The following is a 26,666-nucleotide window of genomic DNA, read 5'->3' as shown; positions in this document are numbered from 1 at the left end:
GTTCCCTCCATGTGATTCTAATGAGGAGCTGGGGTGAGAACCAGTGGTCTAGGTACATTTTAGATTCCTTGTGGTTATTCAGTAATCTCACCGTGGCTTAATTTTCTTAGGACACACTTTCTCTGTGACGTGCAGCCCTTTTGATACAGGGCTGCTGAGCCCATCGTCAAGAATGAATTCTTGAGATGTTTTTGGTGCAAAAAGTACAGGGACAGGACCCATGGGAAGAAGGAGCTGTGCTATGATTGTGAGGAATGATTGATTATATACTTCTAGGTTGGGTGTGGGGGCAGATAGAGATAAAGGAAGTCATTAAAGAGATTTCCATATGTTAAAGAAGACTACAGGATCCTGGAGGTCTGGCTATTCTCAAAGGTTGCTTTTACTCTCTAGCAAAACATCAACATTAAGGCAGCCATGAGTTCCTTGAGGAGTGTCACGCCCTGCATGTCTCAGGTATTTATCAATGGGCTGCGAGTTGTAAGGAAATTTAATTTTATCTATATTTCTCTTGCCTTTGTTCTCCTCATCACTTGTATCTATTAAGTTAGGTTGTGCTGGTATTTCATTATTGATTTTAATGTAAAAAGTGAACTCCAGAAGTTTTTTTCTTGCTAATTGATCACAACTCTGTATTGAACTTCTCGCTAATCCCAACATGTATCTTTCCCAGCTTTCTGCTCTCAAGAAGATTTGTGAAGATTAATGGCATATATGTGGGCTTCTGCCTCCTCTTTCCTTCCCTATTCTTTCCTTCTTATTGTCCAGAAGCCTGGGAAAGCTTAAAGCTTCTGGAAATGGCTAATCTGCTTTGCATGCTTATTTTTCCTTATCGTGATTGAGGAATTCCAGAGATGGGAATTAAAGTCTCCCCTCAAAGCACACAAGCCTGTGGGGTAAGCTTCGCTTTCAAGTTTGTCCAGGACAGAGAGAGAACAAACAATGGCTGCCAGCCCTAACGGCTATACCCATTTGCCTGTAATTCTAGAGATTTTCCTGCTTTGCTTCGGGGCAGGTCTGTGTCCTTGAAAGCTGTCAAATTTGATTGAAAAACTGGTGTGCTCTGAGTGAGCAGTTAGGCATTTCATTATAGCTGTAGCTGACTTAGGTGCTGATGTAAATCACCTCAGCTACTTGAAATGGCCATAAGTTAAGTGATAGTGGTGTCATAGCAGTTGATCAGTTATTCCCCCTTGGAACATTACATTTATTCTGAATGCTCAACAGGGTTTTGTGGTAGACAGCGTGAAGAGAGGGGGAGCTGCAACTCTGTTCTTGAGACTATGCGCAGGGCCAGTCCAGGTCATTTGTACACACATACGTGCACATATTCAATAACGCTTTCTATGTGCTCATAAACAGAAGAGTAATTAGTAATGCCATTATTTAAGAGCCTGCTTATGACTCTGTTGTTTTTGATAATCATTTATTAACTTAAGTAAGACCTTAGGGTGACTGCTATTTGTTGTAAATATTGAATCAAGCTGGGTTTCTGGTGCGAAATATATGATTGCAAGCCACACATTCACCTCACATATAATCATTTTATTACCAACAGGTAATTATTGATGGAATGAGATAAAGCTATCCAATTAAAATCTACAGGTATTCATAGTTCATAGTTTGTTGAGGATGTATAACTGCAAATTGTAATTTATTATTATAAAATTTTTTTTCTGTTTTTGAAAACTTGAGTTTTGCCTTTGGTTGCTGTATAACTAGAGGTCCCACAACACCTCACATGTATCCCTATTGCCCAATTTACCAATATGCTATTAAGGGGGTTAGTTAACAAAATCTTAAAGTATCTTTCTTATAAGGCTTTTGTCCCTACAAGATCATAAAATTGCAAAAACAACACTTTCCATGCCAACTGACCCTGCATTAAGTCCCTCTGTTTCCCCTTTAATAACATCTGTCACTCTTGTAATTGCTTGTTTAATATCCACCATGTCTTAGATTGTAAAACCATAGAACACGGAACATGTCTAGTGTTTTCACCATTGTGTCACTTGTGTTTTGCATCATTTCTGACACATAGAAGATACACAATATACTTATAAATGAGTGAATAAGGATGAATTAATAATGGACTCAGAATACCAGTGGCATAGAGCAAAATGAGTACAGCACTTTTTTCCTTGCCCCTTAATATCCCAGCTAGGCCACCACAAGGCTATATTGTGCTGATGGCACCACCTACTGGCCAAGTAGGAATTTATCTAATCTATATGTTTCTCCACCTTTTTTGGTTATTCCTTTATAAAGAGGAGAAAGTCCTGGAGATACTTCCAGCTCAATTTTTTTCTTATCTTTTTCCTTTCTTTACTGGAACCACAACCTGGTCCTCATTATCAGACCAATTTGAATACCCTTCTAAATATTTTTTTCCCCCTTCTAAATGTTTTCCGTCCCTCTCCTTGTCACTGCTATTAAAAATCACCCTTAAACATCCCATTCAACTTTTCCTGCTCTAAATACTTTATGTTTCCCTGCAGCAATGTTTTTCAAACTATAGATAACAATCCACTGATGGTTTGTTAAATCAGTTTGATGGTTCACCACTGAAATGTAATATAAAAAATCTGAAATATAATAAAAGATATCAGCATACATTACATGTAGTTGGGGAAATAATATTTCTTGAAATTTTTTTTTCAGTTTTAATGAACACATATGTACACACACACATTCCCTTAGCACACGCATGTGTCTTGGATTGGGATGTCAAATATTTGACGTATGAAAACCACAGTCAGTAGCATTAAGTTGAATAAGTATGAAATTAAAATCCTTCAAGCAGTATTTTGTGGTTATGAAACTTGAGTTTCAATGTGGTTTCTGCTGTACAGTGACTTGAGCATAACCTCTTTGAGCTTCAGATTTCTCATCTGTACAATGGGGAAAATACATACTTGGTAGAGGCTACTGTGAAAATTTAATAAGATAATACATATAAAATGTTTATGACAGTGTTTTGTATATATTATGCGGCCAATGACTGTTAGTCTTCTGCTTATCCAAACTTATTTCCTACTTTTATCCTCGACTTTCACCAAATTGTTCTTTGTTATCTAAAAATAGCCTGAGTTTTTTCACCTCTAATCCTTTGTTTTAATATCTGTCTCATATGTATTACCTTTCACATCTTAACCTAATTCCTGTCCATTCTACAAAACCCAGATCAACTACCACCATCTCCACAAAATCTTAGAAGCAGTGATCATATATCTATGGATACAGAATTTTCCAGGGCAGAGATTCATGCTTTGACAAAGCTTACAGAATGAAAGAAGGAAAGGTTCAATGGCAGTGGCACCATTGAAGGGTGAGAATGAATGAGCTACATTCTCTACAACTTGGTTAATTCCATGGGATTTATAACACCCTCCTTTCGTTTTTTTCTCCCCCCAAAGTGGCCCAATATTCTGCTTTTCTCTTTGCTTAAAGGAAATGACTCTCATGCCTTAAATATGAATGTTGAGCTAAGGAGTAAGTGTCAAAAGAATAGCAAATGTAAAAAAACAACGTTTTGTTTTTATGGTGTGGTCATTTATCCATTATCTATCAATAGGAGACTTTAGGACTCTGTGAATTCATTAAAATGAACAAAATTGGATATATATCTGCTTTTTCAAATAAATACAAATTATCAATATTATTTTTATAAAGGTTAACTCTCTGTATTCAACTATATTGAGGCATTATTTCTGTTTCTAGTCACCAGATGGCCATGGATATGGAGAATAATATTGAAAAATATCACCTCAATCTACAGCCCCTGGAATCAAAGGTGAAAATGTAAGTTATTTCAAAGTTTACATTAAAACATTACAGTTCTCATTTTATGAACTTCTACACTACTCTTGAATTTGGGGGTATAAGAATTAAACATTTACTTGTTTCACATTTATGTGTTAAACATTTCTGTTTTGAACAGCAACAAAGCCGTTTTGGGCGAATAGCACCATCTACTGGATGGTGTGGGGGAATTATTATATTGTCGTCCCATCATCATTTCTTGGTTTTCCCCTTTTAGACAGAGTGCATTTTCTGCTGTTTTGTCTTAGTAACTTGGTTAATTCCACCTTGGAAAACTTGGTTATTTTTATATCATGCCATTTCTTTTATCACACACACATGCACGCACACACACAGGTTAATGCTCTGAGAAGCATGTATCCAAGAATTTTAACATGTCTGAGCCTGGCTAGGATCACTGATAATTTACAAAAAAGCCCAAAGAGGAATCTTTTAGAAAAGAAGTCACCCTGAAGAAGGGAGACTTCAGGTGTACAGCTTTAAAGAACAGTAAGCCATGGATTTGGGAACTGAGACAGAAATGATGCAGATATATAATATCCTGCTGCATAAAAGCAAATATTAACATAAACCCTTGTAAATCTACATTAGCCCTGGATATCAGTAAAAAGCTTGTATCTGAATGAGAACAGTGGGATACCTTCAAGATAAAGTTCAGACATGGCTTCTGAACCTGTTGGGTCCCCCACTATAGGAAGCCCTATGTCATGCTTACTAAATGAATAATAAATCAGGCTACCAAATTTATGCAAGCAATGTGTCAGCCTCACTACACAGGATGTTAGTTTTCAAACATAGGTTGTTTTATCCTTAGGAATTTTCTCATTAAGATAACGTCCTCTTAAATGAAAAAGTGCTGGAATGGAAAGTTGTTTGTGTGAAAAATTAGAGTGTTTAATTTGAATGCTGAAATGAAGCTAGGAATCCTCCCTGGTGTTATTTGGTTTTCATCATCTCTGATATGTATAGGCAGGGGGGCAGGTGCCAGGAGGAGGAGCAGGCAAAGAAAAAAATCTCTCTGCCTGAGATTCCAGCCAGCTCAGAGAGTCTGGGACTTAATGCGTAGCTGGCTTGATGGAGGAATCTTAGGTCAGTGAGGTGCAAAAAGAATGGTTTTATCTCTTCTAATAACTCTGAACCCCATTTCCACTCACTGGAGGGGGATGAGGGAGAGAAAACTTAATCTTGCCCAATAATGGAATTTGAGTCCCATCAGAGAATTTAGTCCAGTTCAGTGACTCTTGTCTAATCTGGTTATTAAATTCTTAACTCTCATGACAGGTTGAACATCTCCCCTCTATACACATTAGACTTTTCCTGTAGCTGTGCAGCCTGCTGTCCTCTTTAGTCTCTCCTCTTTCTAGTTGTCCCTTCTCCTTGTTATTCCTCTCCCACCCCTCATCTGCCAAACACCCAACTGCCCCAAGATTTTCATTAATGGTAAACATTTCGCTCCCAGGCAGTTGTTTCCTTAAAAATAGGGGTCGGGACATTGTGGGAAGCGCATTTCATCTACCCTGAGTCTTCCACCAATGGTGTAGGCTGTGTTTCTCATTATGTCCCTTGCTCTGCTGGGACATCTCCCTCAGGCTGACCTTGGCATCCTCAAGAGGGTGAATTTTGGCATACCCTCCTCCCCACTTCCCAAAGGATGTTCTTTAGACCTGCAGAGCACTGGGTATGAAAGATGGGACCTTCTCCCAGGTTCAAGAGTCACTGTCACACTGCACAGGCTTTCTGTTAAGGTCTTCTTTTGTTGGGGGGAACCTGCTGAACATCTGTCTTCCCGTGGTAGGTAGAGAGAAGTAGGGAAAGCGATGGTTACTACACTATAAAATCCGCTTTACTGGAAACTCTCCTCTCCCTTCTCTGATCAGGAGGAGAGAGGGAGACTAAGTTCCATTGAAGGTTTTCTGGACAGTCCAACCTCTGCAACCCCTCAGGTGGGATGCATTTTGGCAGGCCAGTCTCTGAGTGTAAAAGATAATAAAGCAAGATGAGAACTGTTCTCAGCTGTGGGCTGCCTCCATTTTATACCTGCACTGATGGGAACCCAAGGTGGAGGTTGGATGGGGCAGGAAAGACTCTCAGTTGTTTCCTCATACTCAAGCCAACTAAAAACAAAAGGATTTGATAAGGAAGCCTAAACCTCTATGTGGAGTGCAAAGTATCAGTGGAAGTAGAGACCTCCAGGGAAAGGACACATGTGAGTATGTGGATGGAATTTAGAGGAAATGTCAGGAAGGGTGCATTACCTGGTTCACGAATGCGACCATTAACAGGTAATTTTGAGTTTTAGAGTTGGAGGATCAAAGGACCGCATTGAAAGGGCAAAAGCAATCAAGATTGCACAGCTGTTAATAAAAAGTAATTTTGGGGAGGTGAAAGGCAGGTTTTCTGAGGATCCAACAAAAGCAAGCCTCTCAAGTCAGAAAACTTGGTGAAAGCAAAAGTAATAAGTGAAAGCACCACAGTGAAGGCTCTCAATGCAACTCGAAGACTAAAGACAAATATGTTAGGAGGCAAGGCTGGAACGAGGGCCTGAGGAGGAAGGCTCACATCAAGGAGCACATGCTTTAGCACAGAGACCTGACTGCAAAGGAAGGAAATGGACTCTCCAGACTCCATAAAACTGCTACCCTTTACATGGGGTCACATCTTGGATATAATAAGATCCGAAACCCACCTTCTAAATACAAACTGTCCCTTAACAGTTGTTCGTTAAGTGTGTGCAATCCCTGTCCTGATGTTTTAACCATATATTTATTTTATTATTGAACAACATAGACATCTGTTGAATACAGATCATCTTTTGAAAGTCAGCTCATTAAATATGCCCAATTCCTCTCCTTATTTTTTATTAATGTATTTGATTTAGTGATAAAACAACCTTTAGATTCTATAAAAGACAAAGAGAGAGACAGACAGATAGACACACTGGAGGAAAAAGACAATTCCCAAAAGAATTTAAAAGATATTTCTCAATGAAGCCTTGTTAGACTGCATTTGTTTGAGAGTAATGCCTATCAACTTTAGTCAAAAGCTTAATTAAAAGAAGATATGAGAGAAGAATGGTTGAAAGCATAGACTTTGGAGTTAGAGCAAATAAGGCAAATCCCAGCTCTGCTCCCTACCCACTGTGTGACCTGGGAGCACTGCTTACCTGTCTGGGCCACAGTTGCACTTCTCTGTATGATGAGAACACTAACCGTGTCTTAAAGGATTGTAGTGAACTTTCAATGAGAAAATCCTCCCTGCCAAAATTCTGACCGAATGCATCTTTTCCATGGGAGTTACACTGTTCCAAACACGTTTTGTAAGCCAAACTGGGCTAAGAAAATATTGCCCATAAAGATCCTCAGGAATCCAGCTTATCATATCAATGTATGTGATTAGCACACATTGCTTAAAAATTTTTGAAAGTGTTTGATTTTCTTAAGTGATTATAATGATTTATCTAGGGCCTCTATTGGTCAAGTTTGAGGCTGACTTAGATACCTTATCCTTGACTCCTTGCAAGAATTACACAAAGGTTATTATTATTCCTGTTTCTTTGGGTAAGCATAATGTAGGCCAATAACTTGAGTGCTTTGCCCAAAGGCCACAGCTAATGAGAAGTAAAACTGAGCAAGAACCTACATCTCTCTAAACATACTGAGTTTCTGGGGGGTTCCAGTTCAGGATGGCTATGCAGGAAGATCTTGAACTCACCTCCTCCCACAGGCATTACTGACTCTACAGCCACATATGGAACAATATCCCCTGAAAAAAAACCCTAAAAACTGGTGGAACAACACCTTTACATCACGCAAATGAGAGGGAAACCACATCAAAACAGGTAGGAAAGGCTAGGACATAATCTTGCAGTAAACCCCACCCTGAGCACAGTGACTCACAGTCAGGAGGGAATTCAAAACACAGAGCTCCTTGCTGCCTGAGGAAAGAAGGATTGTACTCTACACCAGGCACCCCCACTACTAAGACCAGCACCTGAAAGACGAGCCCTCAAAACATACGGCTTTGAAGACCAAAGGGGTTCCAGTGCCTGTGAGACCTACAGCTCTGTGGCCAACTGAAGACGGCTCTTAAAGAGCCCGCATGCATGGATTCACCAGTCCCAGGGCCCCATGCAGAAGTATCCCTTTGAAAAGTACCCAGACTTTATGTGAAAAGACTGGTTTCCTAATTTTAAAGTATTAGTCTGAGAGACAGGGGCCTGCTAGGATATTCTCTGGGGTCAGAGAATGGTGGGAGCCGTCTTCCTGCTCTCTGCCTTGCTAAAGCTGGTGGATGCCATCTTTTTAATTTTTCTCCTTTTTATTCTTTACCTTCTTTCTCTTTTCTTTCTTCTTCTCTTTTCTGTTTTTGGTGGGTGCCTCTTGGCATTCTCCGTCTTTCTTGCTCCAGCCAGTGAGCACCATCCTGTACTCTCCGTCTGCTGCACTCCAGAATACCATCTCCCAGATGACAGCTTCTACACAGGTTGGGGGCCTGGTGTTGGTGACTGTCACCCAGAGAACACCCCTTATCACCTGGCTCTGGAGGCCAAGGGGTTTGGATTCCTGGGTTCCATGGAGCTGTGGCAGTTAGACAGTTCTTGGCAGACCATCATTCCTGAGACACTGCATAGACAGCAGACTGAAACACACATTCACTCTTTCTGAGAAAGAGGCCTATTTACTGGTCCACGAGCTTTGGTCTGAGTGACAGGCTTCTGGTTTCAAGCATATCTCGGGTCCTACAGAGGAGTCTCAGGTAATGGAGGCCAGTGAATGCAATCTCCGTGCTCTCCCTTGCTCCAGCTCACTGGAGTCTTAGAGAAAGGAGCTTATACCTTGTCTGGTGCCCTGATTTTTGCAGCTGCTGCCAGGGTATACCTCCCCACTGCCTGGCTTTGGTGTGACTTTCAGGTGTTACTTCAGGACAGTAACCAGTAGACAGAGTCTTTAACAGCTACAGCTACCAGGGTACAGCAAGAGGCTACAGACCCAGGAGCTCACTACGATGTAAAAGAGGCCTATTTTATCATCATAGCTTATCATCATAGCTGCAGCCTGAAGCGCAGGCTTTTAATTAAACACACATTGAAGGACTGACTATAAACCTTTTCTAAGACCTCGGAGGCCAGCTACTACCTTTAAACTCTCCCTCTGCCACACTCCAGAGTACTAACATGTCTTGGACGGGAGCTCTTATATGTGTCTGGTGTAAGAGCCAGACTTTACATCCCAGTCTGTAGATCTGGTAACCTGATTTTTGTGGCTGCTGCCCAGGAGATACCCTTTGATTACTTGGTTCTGGTGACCAGGGGGGCTTACATTCCTGGGCCCTATGGGAATGTAACAACTGGAGAGACAGCAGGCTTCCACCACAGGGCCCTGAATAGACAGCAGATGGAACACACCCTTAGCCACTCTGTAAAAGAGGCCTACTTGCTTGATGTGGAGCTTGGGCCTTAGAGGGCAGACTTCAGATTTGGCACACATCTACAGGCTACAGATATGCTCTTAGGGAACATAGGCTGGGGGATACCGTCTTTGTGCTCTCCTTAGGCCTCATTACAGCTCAGCCAAATCTCCCAGAAAGGAGATAATACACTTACCTGCAGTCCCAAATTTTGCAACTGCTACCCAGATCAACTGGCTGTGGAGGCCAACACAGTTTACAATTGCAGCCCCACGGTAATGTTTACCTTTGCTTACTTTAAAAGCTTCTGCCTTCATAGGAAGATGGCGGCGTAGGAGGACGCGGGGCTCACAGCGCGTCCTGCCGATCACTTAGATTCCACCTACACCTGCCTAAAGAACCCAGAAAACCGCCAGAGGATTAGCAGAAGGGAGTCTCCGGAGTCAAGCGCAGACTAGAGGCCCACGGAAGAGGGTAGGAAGGGCGGCGAGGCGGTGCGCGCTCCACGGACCGGCGGGAGGGAGATGGGGCGGAGGGGCGGCTCGCCGGCCAAGCAGAGCCCCCGAGTCTGGCTGGCAAAAGCGGAGGGGCCGGACGGACTGTGTTCCGACAGCAAGCGCGACTTAGCGCCTGGGAGGTCATAAGTTAACAGCTCTGCTCGGAAAGCGGGAAGGCTGGAGGACAAAGGGAGGGAGAGCTGCTGAGCCCCCGGACGGCAGAGCTCAGCTTGGCGGGGAACAAAGGTGCTCGCCAGCGCCATCTCCCCCGCCCATCCCCCAGCCAAAATCCCAAAGGGAACCAGTTCCTGCCAGGGAACTTGGTCGCTCCGCGCAAACACCCAACTCTGTGCTTCTGCGGAGCCAAACCTCCGGCAGCGGATCTGACTCCCTCCCGCTGCCACAGGGCTCCTCCTGAAGTGGATCACCTAAGGAGAAGCGAGCTAAGCCTGCCCCTCCAGCCCCCGTGCACCTTGCCTACCCACCCCAGCTAATACGCCAGATCCCCAGCAACACAAGCCTGGCAGTGTGCAAGTAGCCCAGACGGGACACGCCACCCCACAGTGAATCCCGCCCCTAGAAGAGGGGAAGAGAAGGCACACACCAGTCTGACTGTGGCCCCAGCAGTGGGCTGGGGGCAGACATCGGGTCGGACTGCGGCCCCGCCCACTAACTCCAGTTATACACCACAGCACAGGGGAAGTGCCCTGCAGGTCCTCACCACGCCAGGGACTCTCCAAAATGACCAAACGGAAGAATTCGCCTCAGAAGAATCTCCAGGAAATAACAACAGCTAATGAACTGATCAAAAAGGATTTAAATAATATAACAGAAAGTGAATTTAGAATAATAGTCATAAAATTAATCGCTGGGCTTGAAAACAGTATACAGGACAGCAGAGAATCTCTTGCCACAAAGATCGAGGGACTAAGGAACAGTCACGAGGAGCTGAAAAACGCTTTAAACGAAATGCAAAACAAAATGGAAACCACGATGGCTCGGCTTGAAGAGGCAGAGGAGAGAATAGGTGAACTAGAAGATAAAGTTATGGAGAAAGAGGAAGCTGAAAGAAAGAGAGATAAAAAAATCCAGGAGTATGAGGGGAAAATTAGAGAACTAAGTGATACACTAAAAAAAAATAATATACGCATAATTGGTATCCCAGAGGAGGAAGAGAGAGGGAAAGGTGCTGAAGGGGTACTTGAACAAATTATAGCTGAGAACTTCCCTGAACTGGGGAAGGAAAAAGGCATTGAAATCCAAGAGGCACAGAGAACTCCCTTCAGACGTAACTTGAATCGATCTTCTGCACGACATATCATAGTGAAACTGGCAAAATACAAGGATAAAGAGAAAATTCTGAAAGCAGCAAGGGATAAACGTGCCCTCACATATAAAGGGAGACCTATAAGACTCGTGACTGATCTCTCCTTTGAAACTTGGCAGGCCAGAAAGGCTTGGCACGATATCTACAGTGTGCTAAACAGAAAAAATATGCAGCCGAGAATCCTTTATCCAGCAAGTCTGTCATTTAGAATAGAAGGAGAGATAAAGGTCTTCCCAAACAAACAAAAACTGAAGGAATTTGTCACCACGAAACCAGCCCTACAAGAGATCCTAAGGGGGATCCTGTGAGACAAAGTACCAGAGACATCACTACAAGCATAAAACATACAGACATCACAATGACTCTAAACCCATATCTTTCTATAATAACACTGAATGTAAATGGATTAAATGCGCCAACTAAAAGACATAGGGTATCAGAATGGATAAAAAAACAAGACCCATCTATTTGCTGTCTACAAGAGACTCATTTTAGATCTGAGGACACCTTTAGATTGAGAGTGAGGGGATGGAGAACTATCTATCATGCTCCTGGAAGCCAAAAGAAAGCTGGAGTAGCCATACTTATATCAGACAAACTAGACTTTAAATTAAAGGCTGTAACAAGAGATGAAGAAGGGCATTATATAATAATCACAGGGTCTATCCACCAGGAAGAGCTAACTATTATAAATGTCTATGCGCCAAATACCCGAGCCCCCAGATATATAAAACAATTACTCATAAACATAAGCAACCTTATTGATAAGAATGTGGTCATTGCAGGGGACTTTAACACCCCACTTACAGAAATGGATAGATCATCTAGACACACAGTCAATAAAGAAACAAGGGCCCTGAATGACACATTGGATCAGATGGACTTGACAGATATATTTAGAACTCTGCATCCCAAAGCAACAGAATATACTTTCTTCTCGAGTGCACATGGAACATTCTCCAAGATAGATCATATACTGGGTCACAAAACAGCCCTTCATAAGTTTACAAGAATTGAAATTATACCATGCATACTTTCAGACCACAATGCTATGAAGCTTGAAATCAACCACAGGAAAAAGTCTGGAAAACCTCCAAAAGCATGGAGGTTAAAGAACACCCTACTAACGAATGAGTGGGTCAACCAGGCAATTAGAGAAGAAATTAAAATATATATGGAAACAAACGAAAATGAAAATACAACAATCCAAACGCTTTGGGATACAGCGAAGGCAGTCCCGAGAGGAAAATACATTGCAATCCAGGCCTATCTCAAGAAACAAGAAAAATCCCAAATACAAAATCTAACAGCACACCTAAAGGAAATAGAAGCAGAACAGCAAAGGCAGCCTAAACCCAGCAGAAGAAGAGAAATAATAAAGATCAGAGCAGAAATAAACAATATAGAATCTAAAAAAACTGTAGAGCAGATCAACGAAACCAAGAGTTGGTTTTTTGAAAAAATAAACAAAATTGACACACCTCTAGCCAGGCTTCTCAAAAAGAAAAGGGAGATGACCCAAATAGATAAAATCATGAATGAAAATGGAATGATTACAACCAATCCCTCAGAGATACAAACAATTATCAGGGAATACTATGAAAAATTATATGCCAGCAAATTGGACAACCTGGAAGAAATGGACAAATTTCTAAACACCCACACTCTTCCAAAACTCAATCAGGAGGAAATAGAAAGCTTGAACAGACCCATAACCAGCGAAGAAATTGAATCGGTTATCAAAAATCTCCCAACAAATAAGAGTCCAGGACCAGATGGCTTCCCAGGGGAGTTCTACCAGACATTTAAAGCAGAGATAATACCTATCCTTCTCAAGCTATTCCAAGAAATAGAAAGGGAAGGAAAACTTCCAGACTCATTCTATGAAGCCAGTATTACTTTGATTCCTAAACCAGACAGAGACCCAGTAAAAAAAGAGAACTACAGGCCAATATCCCTGATGAATATGGATGCAAAAATTCTTAATAAGATACTAGCAAATCGAATTCAACAGCATATCAAAAGAATTATTCACCATGATCAAGTGGGATTCATTCCTGGGATGCAGGGCTGGTTCAACATTCGCAAATCGATCAACGTGATACATCACATTAACAAAAAAAAAGAGAAGAACCATATGATCCTGTCAATCGATGCAGAAAAGGCCTTTGACAAAATCCAGCACCCTTTCTTAATAAAAACCCTTGAGAAAGTCGGGATAGAAGGAACATACTTAAAGATCATAAAGGCCATTTATGAAAAGCCCACAGCTAACATCATCCTCAACGGGGAAAAACTGAGAGCTTTTTCCCGGAGATCAGGAACACGACAGGGATGCCCACTGTCACCGCTGTTGTTTAATATAGTGCTGGAAGTTCTAGCATCAGCAATCAGACAACAAAAGGAAATCAAAGGCATCAAAATTGGGAAAGATGAAGTCAAGCTTTCGCTTTTTGCAGATGACATGATATTATACATGGACAATCCGATAGACTCCACCAAAAGTCTGCTAGAACTGATACATAAATTCAGCAAAGTTGCAGGATACAAAATCAATGTGCAGAAATCAGTTGCATTCTTATACACTAACAATGAAGCAACAGAAAGACAAATGAAGAAACTGATCCCATTCACAATTGCACCAAGAAGCATAAAATACCTAGGAATAAATCTAACCAAAGATGTAAAAGATCTGTATGCTGAAAACTATAGAAAGCTTATGCAGGTAATTGAAGAAGATATAAAGAGATGGAAAGACATTCCCTGCTCATGGATTGGAAGAATAAATATTGTCAAAATGTCAATACTACCCAAAGCTATCTACACATTCAATGCAATCCCAATCAAAATTGCACCAGCATTCTTCTCGAAACTAGAACAAGCAATCCTAAAATTCATATGGAACCACAAAAGGCCCCGAATAGCCAAAGTAATTTTGAAGAAGGCCAAAGCAGGAGGCATCACAATCCCAGACTTTAGCCTCTACTACAAAGCTGTCATCATCAAGACAGCATGGTATTGGCATAAAAACAGACACATAGACCAATGGAATAGAATAGAAACCCCAGAACTAGACCCACAAACGTATGGCCAACTCATCTTTGACAAAGCAGGAAAGAACATCCAATGGAAAAAAGACAGTCTCTTTAACAAATGGTGCTGGGAGAACTGGACAGCAACATGCAGAAGGTTGAAACTAGACCACTTTCTCACACCATTCACAAAAATAAACTCAAAATGGATAAAGGACCTGAATGTGAGACAGGAAACCATCAAAACCTTAGAGGAGAAAGCAGGAAAAGACCTCTCTGACCTCAGCCGTAGCAATCTCTTACTCGGCACATCCCCAAAGGCAAGGGAATTAAAAGCAAAAGTGAATTACTGGGACCTTATGAAGATAAAAAGCTTCTGCACAGCAAAGGAAACAACCAACAAAACTAAAAGGCAACCAACGGAATGGGAAAAGATATTTGCAAAGGACACATCGGACAAAGGGCTAGTATCCAAAATCTATAAAGAGCTCATCAAACTCCACACCCGAAAAACAAATAACCCAGTGAAGAAATGGGCAGAAAACATGAATAGACACTTCTCTAAAGAAGACATCCGGATGGCCAACAGGCACATGAAAAGATGTTCAACGTCGCTCCTTATCAGGGAAATACAAATCAAAACCACACTCAGATATCACCTCACGCCAGTCAGAGTGGCCAAAATGAAGAAATCAGGAGACTATAGATGCTGGAGAGGATGTGGAGAAACAGGAACCCTCTTGCACTGTTGGTGGGAATGCAAATTGGTGCAGCCGCTCTGGAAAGCAGTGTGGAGGTTCCTCAGAAAATTAAAAATAGACCTACCCTATGACCCAGCAATAGCACTGCTAGGAATTTATCCAAGGGATACAGGAGTACTGATGCATAGGGGCACCTGTACCCCAATGTTTATAGCGGCACTCTCAACAATAGCCAAATTATGGAAAGAGCCTAAATGTCCATCAACTGATGAATGGATAAAGAAATTGTGGTTTATATACACAATGGAATACTATGTGGCAATGAGAAAAAATGAAATATGGCCTTTTGTAGCAACATGGATGGAACTGGAGAGGGTGATGCTAAGTGAAATAAGCCATACAGAGAAAGACAGATACCATATGGTTTCACTCTTATGTGGATCCTGAGAAAAATAACAGAAACCCATGGGGGAGGGGAAGGGAAAAAAAAAAAAAAAAAAAAAGAGGTTAGAGTGGGAGAGAGCCAAAGCATAAGAGACTGTTAAAAACTGAGAACAAACTGAGGGTTGATGGGGGGTGGGAGGGAGGGCAGGGTGGGTGATGGGTATTGAGGAGGGCACCTTTTGGGATGAGCACTGGGTGTTGTATGGAAACCAATTTGACAGTAAATTTCATATATTAAAAAATAAAAAAAAAATAAAAATAAAAAAATAAAAGCTTCTGCCTGAGGGTCTGGCTTCCAATCGGCCTGAATTTAGGTGCTGATTAAGATCCTCCCCTTTAGGGAGATTTTAACATAGCTTCCACTACTGGGAGCTATTAAAAATAAAATAGGCTGCTTGGACAATCACAAAGGTTTGAGAGACAGCCAACAGCTAAGGCAGGTTGAACAATAAGCTTTATCTGCTGCATAAGGCTGACCATTTAATACTCCAAGAGGTGACTGTTTCATCTAATGCATAGAAGGTGGCAGTATCAAGGAAGATGAAGAAACAGAGGTATGTGTTCCAAATGAAAGAACAAGATGAAACTTCAGAAAAAAAAAACCCTTTAATGTGGGGCGCCTGGGTGGCTCAGTCGGTTAAGCGGCCGACTTCGGCTCAGGTCATGATCTCACGGTCCGTGAGTTTGAGCCCCGTGTCGGGCTCTGTGCTGACAGCTCAGAGCCTGGAGCCTGTTTCAGATTCTGTGTCTTCCTCTCTCTGACCCTCCCCTGTTCATGTTCTGTCTCTCCCTGTCTCAAAAATAGTAAAACGTTAAAAAAACAAAAACCTTTAATGTAACAGAAATAAGTAATTTATATAATAAAGAGTTTAAAGTAATGCTCTTAAAATCACTGAACTTGCGAGAAGAATGGATGAGCACAGTGAGAACTTCAGTGAAGAGAGGGAAAATATAAGAAAGTTCCAAATAGAAATCACAGAGCTGAAGAATGTAATAAAAATGTTTAGTATCTAAGCACACTTCTTCATGAGGTAAAACCTTATCCTCTTTGAGGATTTATTGAGTTATTTCTGGGACCCAATGTTAGGAGAACATATTTGTTGATCACCTACTTACTGTATTTCTAGAACTGTGGCAATATGGTGGACATGTGTAGTCACTGCCATCAAGAGATTCACAATCTAGTGGAGGAAGAAGACTTGTTGGAAAAGAGTTGTCTGGATTAGCCTAATCTTCTTTTTGAACATTTAATATCTTCCAGAGCTGCTATTCTCTTTCATGGACTCAGTAGTCTCTGTGTGCCTTATTTCTAAAGTGCCTCCTTAACCTTCATAAAGAGTGTTATAGAGGCAAGACCCAAGTTGCTCAAATTCCCATCTGTGAGGGAGTTAGGGGTTGCTGACTGTCAGGATGGTTTGGTGAAGGAACCTGCAGAAAGATCCAGAAGAACGTAGGTCCCTGATGCTTTGGAAGTACCAACAGTCAAAGTAGGAAGTACCAACAATCAAAGGAAGTCAGGAGTTACAAACTAGGAAGAAACTGGAATGGAGTGGAAGCAGGCTAGAGATACAGGCAAATGCTGTGGGGAACGTGCCTATTGCGTGCAGCGGCCCGTTCCTGGCATTTGGACAGGTTTGTATCAGGATACAGGGTTGAGGCAGACACCAAATAATGAAAACATGGTACATCTGTTAGGGTAGTTTTAAAACACACATAGAAAATTTAACTAACACTTGCTGAAGAGACTGTCTTTATTCCATTGGATATTCTTTCCTACTTCGTCAAAGATTAAACTGGACAGCTACATGCAGAAAAATGAACCTGAACCATTTTCTTACACCATACACAAAAATAAACTCAAAATGGATGAAAGACCTCAATGTAAGACAGGAAGACATCAAAATCCTTGAGGAGAAAGTGGACAAAAACCTCTTTGACCTTGGCTGTAGCAACTTCTTAATGTGTTTCTAGAGGCAAGGGAAACAAAAGCAAAAATGAACTCTTGGGACCTCATCAAAATAAAAAGCTTCTGCACAGCGAAGGAAATAATCAGCAAAACTAAAAGGCAACTGACAAAATGGGAGAAGATATTTGCAAACAACATATCAGATAAAGGGTTAGTATCCAAAATCTGTAAAGAACTTATGAAACTCAACACCTAAAAAACAATCCAGTGAAGAAATGGGCACAAGACATGAAAAGACACTTCTCCGAAGAAGACATCCAGATGGCCAACCGACACATGAGAAAATGCTCAACATCACTTATCATCAGGGAAATACAAATCAAAACCACAGTGAAATGCCACCTCACACCTGTCAGAATGGCTAACATTAACAACTCAGGCAACAACAGCTGTTGGTGAGGATGTGGAGAAAGAGGAACTCTTTTGCATTGCTGGTGGGAATGCAAACTGGTGTAGCACTCTGGAAAACAGTATGGGGTTCCTCAAAAAACTAAAAAAACAACTATCCTGCGACCAACCAATTGCACTACTAGGTATTTATCCAAGGGATACAGGTGTGCTGTTTCAAAGGGGCACATGCACCCCCATGTTTATAGCAGCACTGTCAACAATAGCCAAAGTATGGAAAGAGCCCAAATGTCCATCAATGGATGAATGGATAAAGAAGATGTGGTATATATATACAATGGAGTGTTACTCGGCAATCAAAAAGAATGAAATCTTGCCATTTGCAGCTATGTGGATGGAACTAGAGGGTATTATGCTAAGCAAAAGTAGTCAGAGAAAAACAAATATCATATAACTTCACTCATATGAGGGCTTTAAGAGACAAAACAGATGAACATAAGAGAAGGGAAGCAAAAATAATATAAAAACAGGGAGGGGGACAAAAACATAAGAGACTCTTAAATATGGAGAACAAACAGAGGGTTGCTGAAGGTGTTGTGGGAGGGGGGATGGGCTAAATGGATAAGGGGCATTAAGGAATATACTCTTGAAATCATTGTTGCACTATATGCTAATTAACTTGGATGTAAATTTTAAAAAATTAACTAACAGGCTTAAATAGGGGTTCTACTTACCTACTCAAAGTCAGCATGTGACAAGCCAAACCCATCATCTTGCTCTCTTCTCCCTTTCTGCCTTTTGCTGAACCATGAAGTGGTAACACAATGTAATGGAGAGACAGGGGATCTGGTCCAAATGTTGTGTCTGTCAGTTAGCTCCCATTTGTTCCCTGAAACTTGTCGAAGACTCCTGTTTGCAAGTAACAGATACTCAACTCAAAGTAACTTACAAATGAAAAAGAGATTATATTAGATCATCTAACAGAAACATCCAGGGGCTGATGTGCTTCAAGCACAGCTAGATACAGGGGATACAGGGAGTCAAGCATCGTCAGATATCTCTGTGCTCTTTTTCTGTGAGCTTTGCTCTACACATTTTGCTTTATTCTTGTGTGGGCTCTCCCAACATTGTTGGCCATGGGTTGGTGGGTCCCCAAAGAAAAATGAGGCTGAAACAAAAAAAAAAAAAAAGGAGAAATTAATGTTGGGCAAGCAAAACTACCACTATGTTAATAATAGCATCTTCCTCAAAGCCCACTTGTGGTTAGGATTGAATGGGAGAATACACGTAAAAGAGCTATGTGTAATAGATGTTATCTCCAAAGATATTCAGACCTGTGGCCTCTTTGATGGTGCCTTTTTTTCCCCATCCCCAAATTCAGCCCTACTTGAGTCATAATGTATTTTGAAATTGTAAAAATTATTTGGTAACATTTAAGAACTAGTAACTTTCAAATAAAAACCCAGATTTCTGACTATCTTTGATAAGTAGTAAGTCCTGGCAACGATCAACTGTGTCAAGATGGGGTTCCCCCTCACAAGGAGCAAATGCTGCCCAGTCTTCCCCCAGCCTAGCCCCAGGAGACATCTGGGATCCTTTCCTGTCTTCACAGCCTGATGTCCTACCACTTTTCTCTAGGAACCTCCTGCCTTCTGCCTGGTACCCACACTTCAAGGCTTTGCCCAAAGACCTTTCCTCTTCCTTCCTACCAATCTAGATCCCATATATCCTACAAGTCTAATTAAAGTACCAGGACTCCCTCAAATCTCCTCTAAGCATTCTAGCTCTGTCTTTGAGATAAGAGCTAGATAAGAGCTTTGTCTTTGAGATAAGGACATCTTCTATGTAAGGGCATCCAGTGACAACCAGGACTGCACAGGCTGTGAGTCCCAAAGTGGCTGTGAGTGCACGGGGGAGCCACTGGCACTGTAAAACAGACAGGGATGTATATAGAGATGGCAGAGGTAGGCGATTATTCCTGAGATAGAAGATAAATAGGAATTGACCAAGCAAAAAAGTTATTGAAAAATTTATTTATCATCTACTTTGACATAAACCTCTGTATTTATAATTCAAAATATAGGAACACACAAAATGTGCTCCTTTACTGCAACCAGCCTTTGAAGAATTATATTGATAGCACAGCTTAGTTTTAGAAGTAAAAATGTCAAGGTAGTTGGTGGTGTTCAGGGTTTACTCTGCAGCCTTAAAGGAGACTCGTGAGTAGGAATTGTGGTACAGCTGTAATAAGAAGGATGAAGAGTGATTTCCCATGACTGATGGATGAGGGCTTCTACATTTTGTTTTAATTCCCTCTTATGGTAAAATAACATTTGGAGATTGTATTTAGAGAACTAATATTAGAACAATTTAATCATCAAAGGTCTCATCGGTGTGGTCAAATGGGAGTAAATAGTGTGTGATGTAAACAGTTTCCTATGATTCAGGGAGTAATAACATGATTCCACACGTAAAAATATCCAGGGTCACAATTTAGATAATAGTGATGTGGCTGGCCTCTCATTTTTAACTTCTGAGTTAAAAAGGAAGAAAATATAGTATAATATACCTTCAACTAAGTAAAATTGTTTCCATATATGTGGACAAGGATGGTGAGACAAATATTCAAAAATTAAATTAGATTTTTTATTAAGGAAGTGAGGAGGCTTATAGGAGTTTTTAATACATATTTTAAAAGTATTTAATCTCGACACATTCTCTGTCAACTAAAAGAGGATATCCATCCACTAGGAATAAAGGAATACTGTCTTCTTAAGGAACATTGTCTGACTATAAGGAAAACTGATATGTCACTTTCCAGATACCACAGAACTTGGAAGGGAAAGGGGATGGTTTAAGTGCAAATTCACCTTGCAGATCTCACATCCGTTTGCCCAGCATTATTTGGTTCTTTAAAGGTGTCACACTGCCCCCTAGTGTTCAACAAACTACAATATAATATCTCAAATGGCTGCTACAGTTTTTTTCTATATTTCTAAATAATCAAGATGGTAATGACAGAGAGTCAGAGAGAGAGGAATGTCTTGAATATAAATTTGTGGGTATTCTATGGCTTATCATTTCATATTTTTAAAATAGCCTATAAAAATATCATGTTTTTTAAGCCCTTAATGGGCAGGTTTATGGACTTTAGGTGCCTTCAAATGGCAGAACTTGTTGGCAGGACTCTGGGAGACCCCAAACACTTCAGATGATGTAGAAATTATTAACAGTTTCCAAAAGTATGCTACTCCTAATAAAATGGGTCCCTCACTGAAGAAGTAACAGGACTACATAACCCTTGCAGAACTTTCTCTGAGATTCTGTTTAAAATCCTTAAATAAATAAGTTAAGTAACTAAGTAAGTAAGTAATTAAGTATTTTGAGCAAGCATTGTGTAATAAAACAGTAACCACATATAACCCAAGGCAGGGCCATATTCTGCTTTAATAGGGTCTGAAGTATATACATAATTTAGAGGATACTTACAAAAACCCTAAAAGGTATCTACTTTTGCAATTTTATGCAAACCATGAAGAAATGCTCACAGGGTCTTAGAAGAAACTTCCGGCCCATGAAGGCTCCTGAAGCTTATGTTTCATAGCTTTGGGGGATCTTGGCCTCTTATTTCAAGATATTGTTTAGCTGCAACTTCTGGATTTTACTTTGAGCATTATAATTTAGAGCCTTAATAAATTAGGGAACATATACAAATTCAATAGCGTGGTCGCATTTTTGTGTCCTTTCTATCCTCTGGCTACTGAGAATTAATGGTCTTTGAACCATTCTAGTCAAGTGAAAATAAATCAGTTTGTTTACACAGAAACAACTTTAACCGCTTTATGTGTGGGAAGAATTACAGAAGATCAGATACTTCTAGAAGTCTAGAAGAGATAGTAATGGAATTAGTACATCTATTTAAAACTATCTTGGGGCGCCTGGGTGGCTTGGTCGGTTAAGCGTCCGACTTCGGCTCAGGTCATGATCTCACGGTCTGTGAGTTCGAGCCCGCGTCGGGCTCTGTGCTGACAGCTCAGAGCCTGGAGCCTGTTTCAGATTCTGTGTCTCCCTCTCTCTCTGACCCTCCCCCGTTCATGCTCTGTCTCTGTCTCAAAATAAATAAACGTTAAAAAAAAAAATTAAAAAAAAAAAACTATCTTAAATGGCTGAATCTTGACAATTGGTCTTCATGTTAGGCATTATAATTCCCAGAAGAGGATGGATTGTGTTCACTGATCACCTATGTAAAACTACATGTTAATCTCAAAGATTAGAAACCAGTCCAAGTGGAAACAAATTACTTCGCTTTCATAAAGAAGTTTTCTGTTACCCAAAGCAGAAGATGACTTGGTTTTGATACTAATAACAGGAAATAAAAAGCTTTCTTAAAGGGTAAAATCTCAAATAGCTACCTAATCATGTGTTAATTTTTTGAGTAGTATGTAACATCTTCAGATATTCTGTCTTCTCTATTTTTTTTTTTAACGTTTATTTTTGAGAGACACAGAGAGTGTAAGCAGGAGAGGGGCAGAGAGAGAGGGAGACACAGAATCCAAAGCAGGCTCCAGGCTCTGAGTTGTTAGCACAGAGCCTGACACGGGGCTCAAACTCACCAACTGTGAGATCGTGACCTGAGCCGAAGTCAGACACTCAACCAACTGAGCTACCCAGATGCCCCATATCCATTTCTTTATTTACTTATTATATACCATCTGTTTCCTTCCACAGTATGTAAAAATGCATGACCCAGGGCTTCTGACTGTCTTGTCCCAGAACCGGGCCACTGCATTTGGCCATGTAGACTACACTGTGTAACACGGGATTCCCTTCATTTTGAGGTCTGTGTGAATGGCACCCCCTAGGGCTACATTGCAGTCACTGTCCAGAGCCTAGGGCTGACCTTGGCACAGAAGAGTCTCTCAAGAATGCTGTGTTAGTGAACGAGTAAGAGATATGTCAGCTTATTTATTATTCTCATTTGAAATATAGGATGAGAAATTGAAAGATTTTGGGTCCCATAAATCAAAGTACATTTATACATGCAAACTAGTTTCACTTCGATGACTTTTTTTTTGCTAAGATTTTTTTTGACTAAGCCTCAGAGACTGATTTAGCTTAGTCAAGTCTGTGAATGTCAAACCAGTAAAATAGAGAAACAGTACAGGTCTTCTGATTTTCTGTTACATTCTATGTGTTACATTTTCCCTGTCTCCAAAGCCAATTCCTTCAGACTCCTTGTGCTTTTCTGAGTCTGTGGGCTGTGACCAGGGAATGACAGTGCATGTGCTTTTATTTATTTATTTTTTCCCCCAGCATTCAGAGAGCCTGGCGTGAGTACGTGCAGAGGCAGGACCCTCTGGAGAAGAGGAGCCCGTCCCCATCCTCTGTGTCCTCAGAGAAGCTGAGCAGCTCTGTCAGCATGAACACCTTCTCAGACAGCAGCACACCTGTGAGTGCCATGTTTCCTTTTTATGGCCTGACTGGCCAATCATTTGATCACCAGGTCTTTGATTCCAAGAAAGGAATCTCAAGATGTGAGCAGGTGGTTCATTGATAGGAGGATCTACATTGTTTATTTGCTATATTTGAACCCATGGTGAGGGTGTTGTCATCTCAGAATGAAGACATGATTCATAAGCACTACTTCATCAAGTCTGAGAGAAATCAGTTGCATTTGACCTCAACCTAAACTTACTCATATGTGTGTTTGCATTCCTCTGTTACCAAGAATATCTTTTTCCTTTTCTTTGTAACAGTATGTTCCCTTTAGTCTGTGCTTCTGGTAGAGTTTTGTGGTGCTAATATGATAGAAGATTAGCTTGGTTATAAGGATTATAGAGAGATGTTTTACAGGAAGAATTGAAAGGGGTCACAAACTCAGGGGTTGCAATTCAAACGCCTACTGGGGCCAGGTGGCTGATGTGGACGAGGTTGTCACTGGCTACTGAAGAGCACAGGCCTCACCTAAAGGGGTAGCCCCACTTGACTCCTGGATGTGCTGCCATGTGGGGATGCTGGACAGACATTGCCAAATGTGGTTTCTTCTTTCAAGGGATGTCAGAAATTCAAACTTTTTAATGTTGGCAACTAGTAAGAGAATTTAAAATGTAACTAGATCCTGCCTGCAGATCACAATTGTCCCAGAGGCCAGCTGTTTAAGAACCCCAGGTACAGGGTTTAGGAATGGAAACATCTGCTGAAAGTCTTAACAGCAACAACAACAACAGACAGACCAAAAAAAAAACATCCCAAATGTGGTAGTAAATAACTGATCAGGCAACTGTAATGCAGAGTTTTGTGGATATGGCCCTTGTGATCATTATGACAGCCACTGGAATACACAGAAAGAAGTTAGGAAGAGAAATGAAGTAACTATACAAGTATACTACTAAAAAAAATATTTCTTGACTACTTTGTAATCATGTTTATTCAGTGGTAAAAAGGCTTCCCAGCGGCCAAAATAATGTATTCACATTGGGATCAAGCAAAGGTTGCTTTGACATGTTTTCAGATGATTATGTTGCATGTATTTTAATATAAGGTTTTATCTAGTTATGGATTCTAAAGGCGAGCAGCAAGTTGAGTTTGTAGCTGTGCAGAAAACAGTGGCAGAAGATCTGTTTTTAGCAGACAGTAGAAAGCAAATAGTGAATCTGTACCTTTTTAAAGCCATTTTTAGAGGGAATGAATTGTCTTAACTGGTGTCACTGTCACGAGAGGGCGCTGATGAGCCACACTGGAAAATGTTTAAAGTGTGTGTTTATCTCATTGTTTGCAAGTCAAAAATAATATGAAAATTGAGTGTTTAGGATGCTTTTGCTGTCAACAACAATAGAATTAATTTAATAGAAATTAAATGACTGAAGATTTGATTTGAATGATGAAAGCTAAATATCAGAAATCATTCTGCCTCTGAGTTAAAAGGTTTGCATTTACTGCCTTTGTACTTTCTGCTAGCCCCAGTTCCTGAGAGTATCACCCATTGCTGTGTCCAGTGTTACCTGATGGCTTTAGTATTGCTGTAGGGTGGTTAACCTTTTGACTTTATTGAAATTCTGAAATAATCTATTTTTGTTTTACATTTACCCTGCCACACCACTTACATCCTAGCACCTTAAGAATCTTTGCACATAAATGCACATTCTTCCCTCATGGGTCATCACATAAATGTGATGTGAAATATCTTTTGCACAGCTTTGCTAACAGTTCTACCTTATTTAATTTACCCTGGCCTCCAGGTCCCCTGATGTTTCTTAGTAGAGCAGATTTCCTCTCTCAAATGTCCCCAGCAATTTTGTTTCCTGTAAAGTGTCTCAGAATGAATTGGGAGTGGCATCCTGCTCCACCACCATATTATCGTGTCTTATCTCTGTGCTCCTGGGACAAGGATAACTCTCTTCATTGTGTGGAAGTCTGGTTCATTCCCGATGGGCTAAATGTTTTGTGAAAATCAAAACATTTTCAAAAAACATTATCGGAAATAGCTTCAGAAAGCAAACAGACCCTGCCCAGAGTTCCAGTAGAGGTTATTGATTATAACAACTGTGGCATTGATAGTGGTGGTGGCATGACACTAAATATGCAAAATAAAATATGCAAATATAAGTTGTTGGGGCACTTCCAAGTGTCTAGTTTGTCAGGCAGATAAAATTTCCAATTCATAATTCTTAAAAACTTCATGCTTAGTTGTTTGGACTGGTATGTCTAGGTAGGGTCTTATTTCCCACGATCATCACTTTGCTGGGACCTCTTTCGGAAGATTCATTCGTACATTTTTTGATGGTCATAACCCCATGAAAGGAAAGTGACTGTGCTCCACCTTGATCAGCTTACCAGACCCACTGGGTTCATATATACTCTCAGGGAGTTCCAAGTAGGAAGACTTGGTTTTACTACTCTTTAATGAGTAGACCTCAAGTTTATGGAGGGGATAAGGATGAGTGAGCTCTGGACCACTTCGGCTAAGCCTGTCATAAAGAGATGAGCTTCCTCTAATAACCAGTGAGTCCATTTGGAATTTTAGGGGTAAAAGCCTTCAGTCCAAGTCAAATGCTCTCAAGGAGATATCTCCCTGGCAGATTTTCTGGGACCCTGACTCCTACCAGATACCCCCAGCTTGCTGAACTCAGCCCTCTTTGGGCTTGATCTCTCACTATTGCTGCCTAGACCATTGTATGTCTTTGTGAATTTGATCAGCTACCTGTCTTGTCCCAAGTGCTAACCCTCTACTGTCCTCCAACACAGCCTCAATTGGAGGCCAGTCTGCCCTTGTCTAACCTGTGGGCCTTTCCAGCTGCTCTGCCTGCCCCATGTCTATAATAACTGCAGTTACTGCCCACAATAGCTGTCTGCCCCAGGCAGGTGCTGCATGGGAAGCCAGCAACCTGATCAGGGTGAATCCCTGTGCTGAGCTGAGAATGATTCTCTTGTATGCTTTTGCTCTGTTTTGGCTAAGCATAATGGTTAATATAGTTCTTAGAATATTTCTGCTCTAAAATATATAAGAACAGTAATATTTCAGTATGAGCTCTCAAAATCATCATCTTAATAAGAGCTGAGCACTTGTTATTTGACAGGCACCTTGCTAATGCTTTCCATAGATTATTTCATTTAATCCTTTCAATGACCATAGGAAGGAGGTGCTATTATTATCTCCATTTTACAGATGATGAAAATGAGACCTAAAGAGATAACTAATTTGCCTTGAGTTACTCATTGGGCTGAAGCCGTCATGCTTCACTAGTCTACAATATTGTACCACTTGAAAATAAGCCTGAATTTAGACATGGTCAAGCAGAGGAAGAAATAATCAGTGCATCAATGCATTTCTAAGACTATTCTACAATTTAGTAGGTATAAACTCTGAAGGAAGTAATTGAGGAGCGCCTGGGTGGCTCATTTGGTTAAGCTTCCGAGTCTTGATTTTGGCTCAGGTCATGATCTCACGGTTCATGGGATCAAGCTCGTGCCTGGCTCTGCACTGACAGCATGAAGCTTGCTTGGGATTCTCTTTCTCTCTCTCTGCCCTTCTTCCGCTTGTGTGTGTGCTCGCTCTCTCTATCTCTCGCTCTCAAAAATAAATAAACTAAAAACAGGAGATAATTGAAAAAATAATCCTCATTT

General features: G+C 40.9%; 1 protein-coding gene across 1 annotated transcript in view; it reads left to right on the top strand.

Moving 5' to 3' along the window:
- The window catches only part of IQCJ (IQ motif containing J), a 200,615-nt gene extending 175,169 nt beyond the window's left edge, over positions 1–25,446 (top strand). Inside the window, exons 3-6 of the mRNA XM_078432573.1 lie at positions 3,721–3,801; positions 22,857–23,077; positions 24,096–24,198; positions 25,344–25,446. Of these exons, the coding sequence (XP_078288699.1) occupies positions 3,721–3,801; positions 22,857–23,077; positions 24,096–24,198; positions 25,344–25,446 (508 nt within the window). The remainder of the gene's footprint in view (positions 1–3,720; positions 3,802–22,856; positions 23,078–24,095; positions 24,199–25,343) is intronic.
- Positions 25,447–26,666: the final 1,220 nt, after the last annotated feature.

The sequence above is a fragment of the Panthera onca genome, chromosome C2 (assembly GCF_046562875.1).
Source record: "Panthera onca isolate mPanOnc1 chromosome C2, mPanOnc1 haplotype 2, whole genome shotgun sequence".
Lineage (NCBI taxonomy): Eukaryota > Metazoa > Chordata > Mammalia > Carnivora > Felidae > Panthera > Panthera onca.
This window is presented reverse-complemented; position numbering and strand designations above follow the sequence as displayed.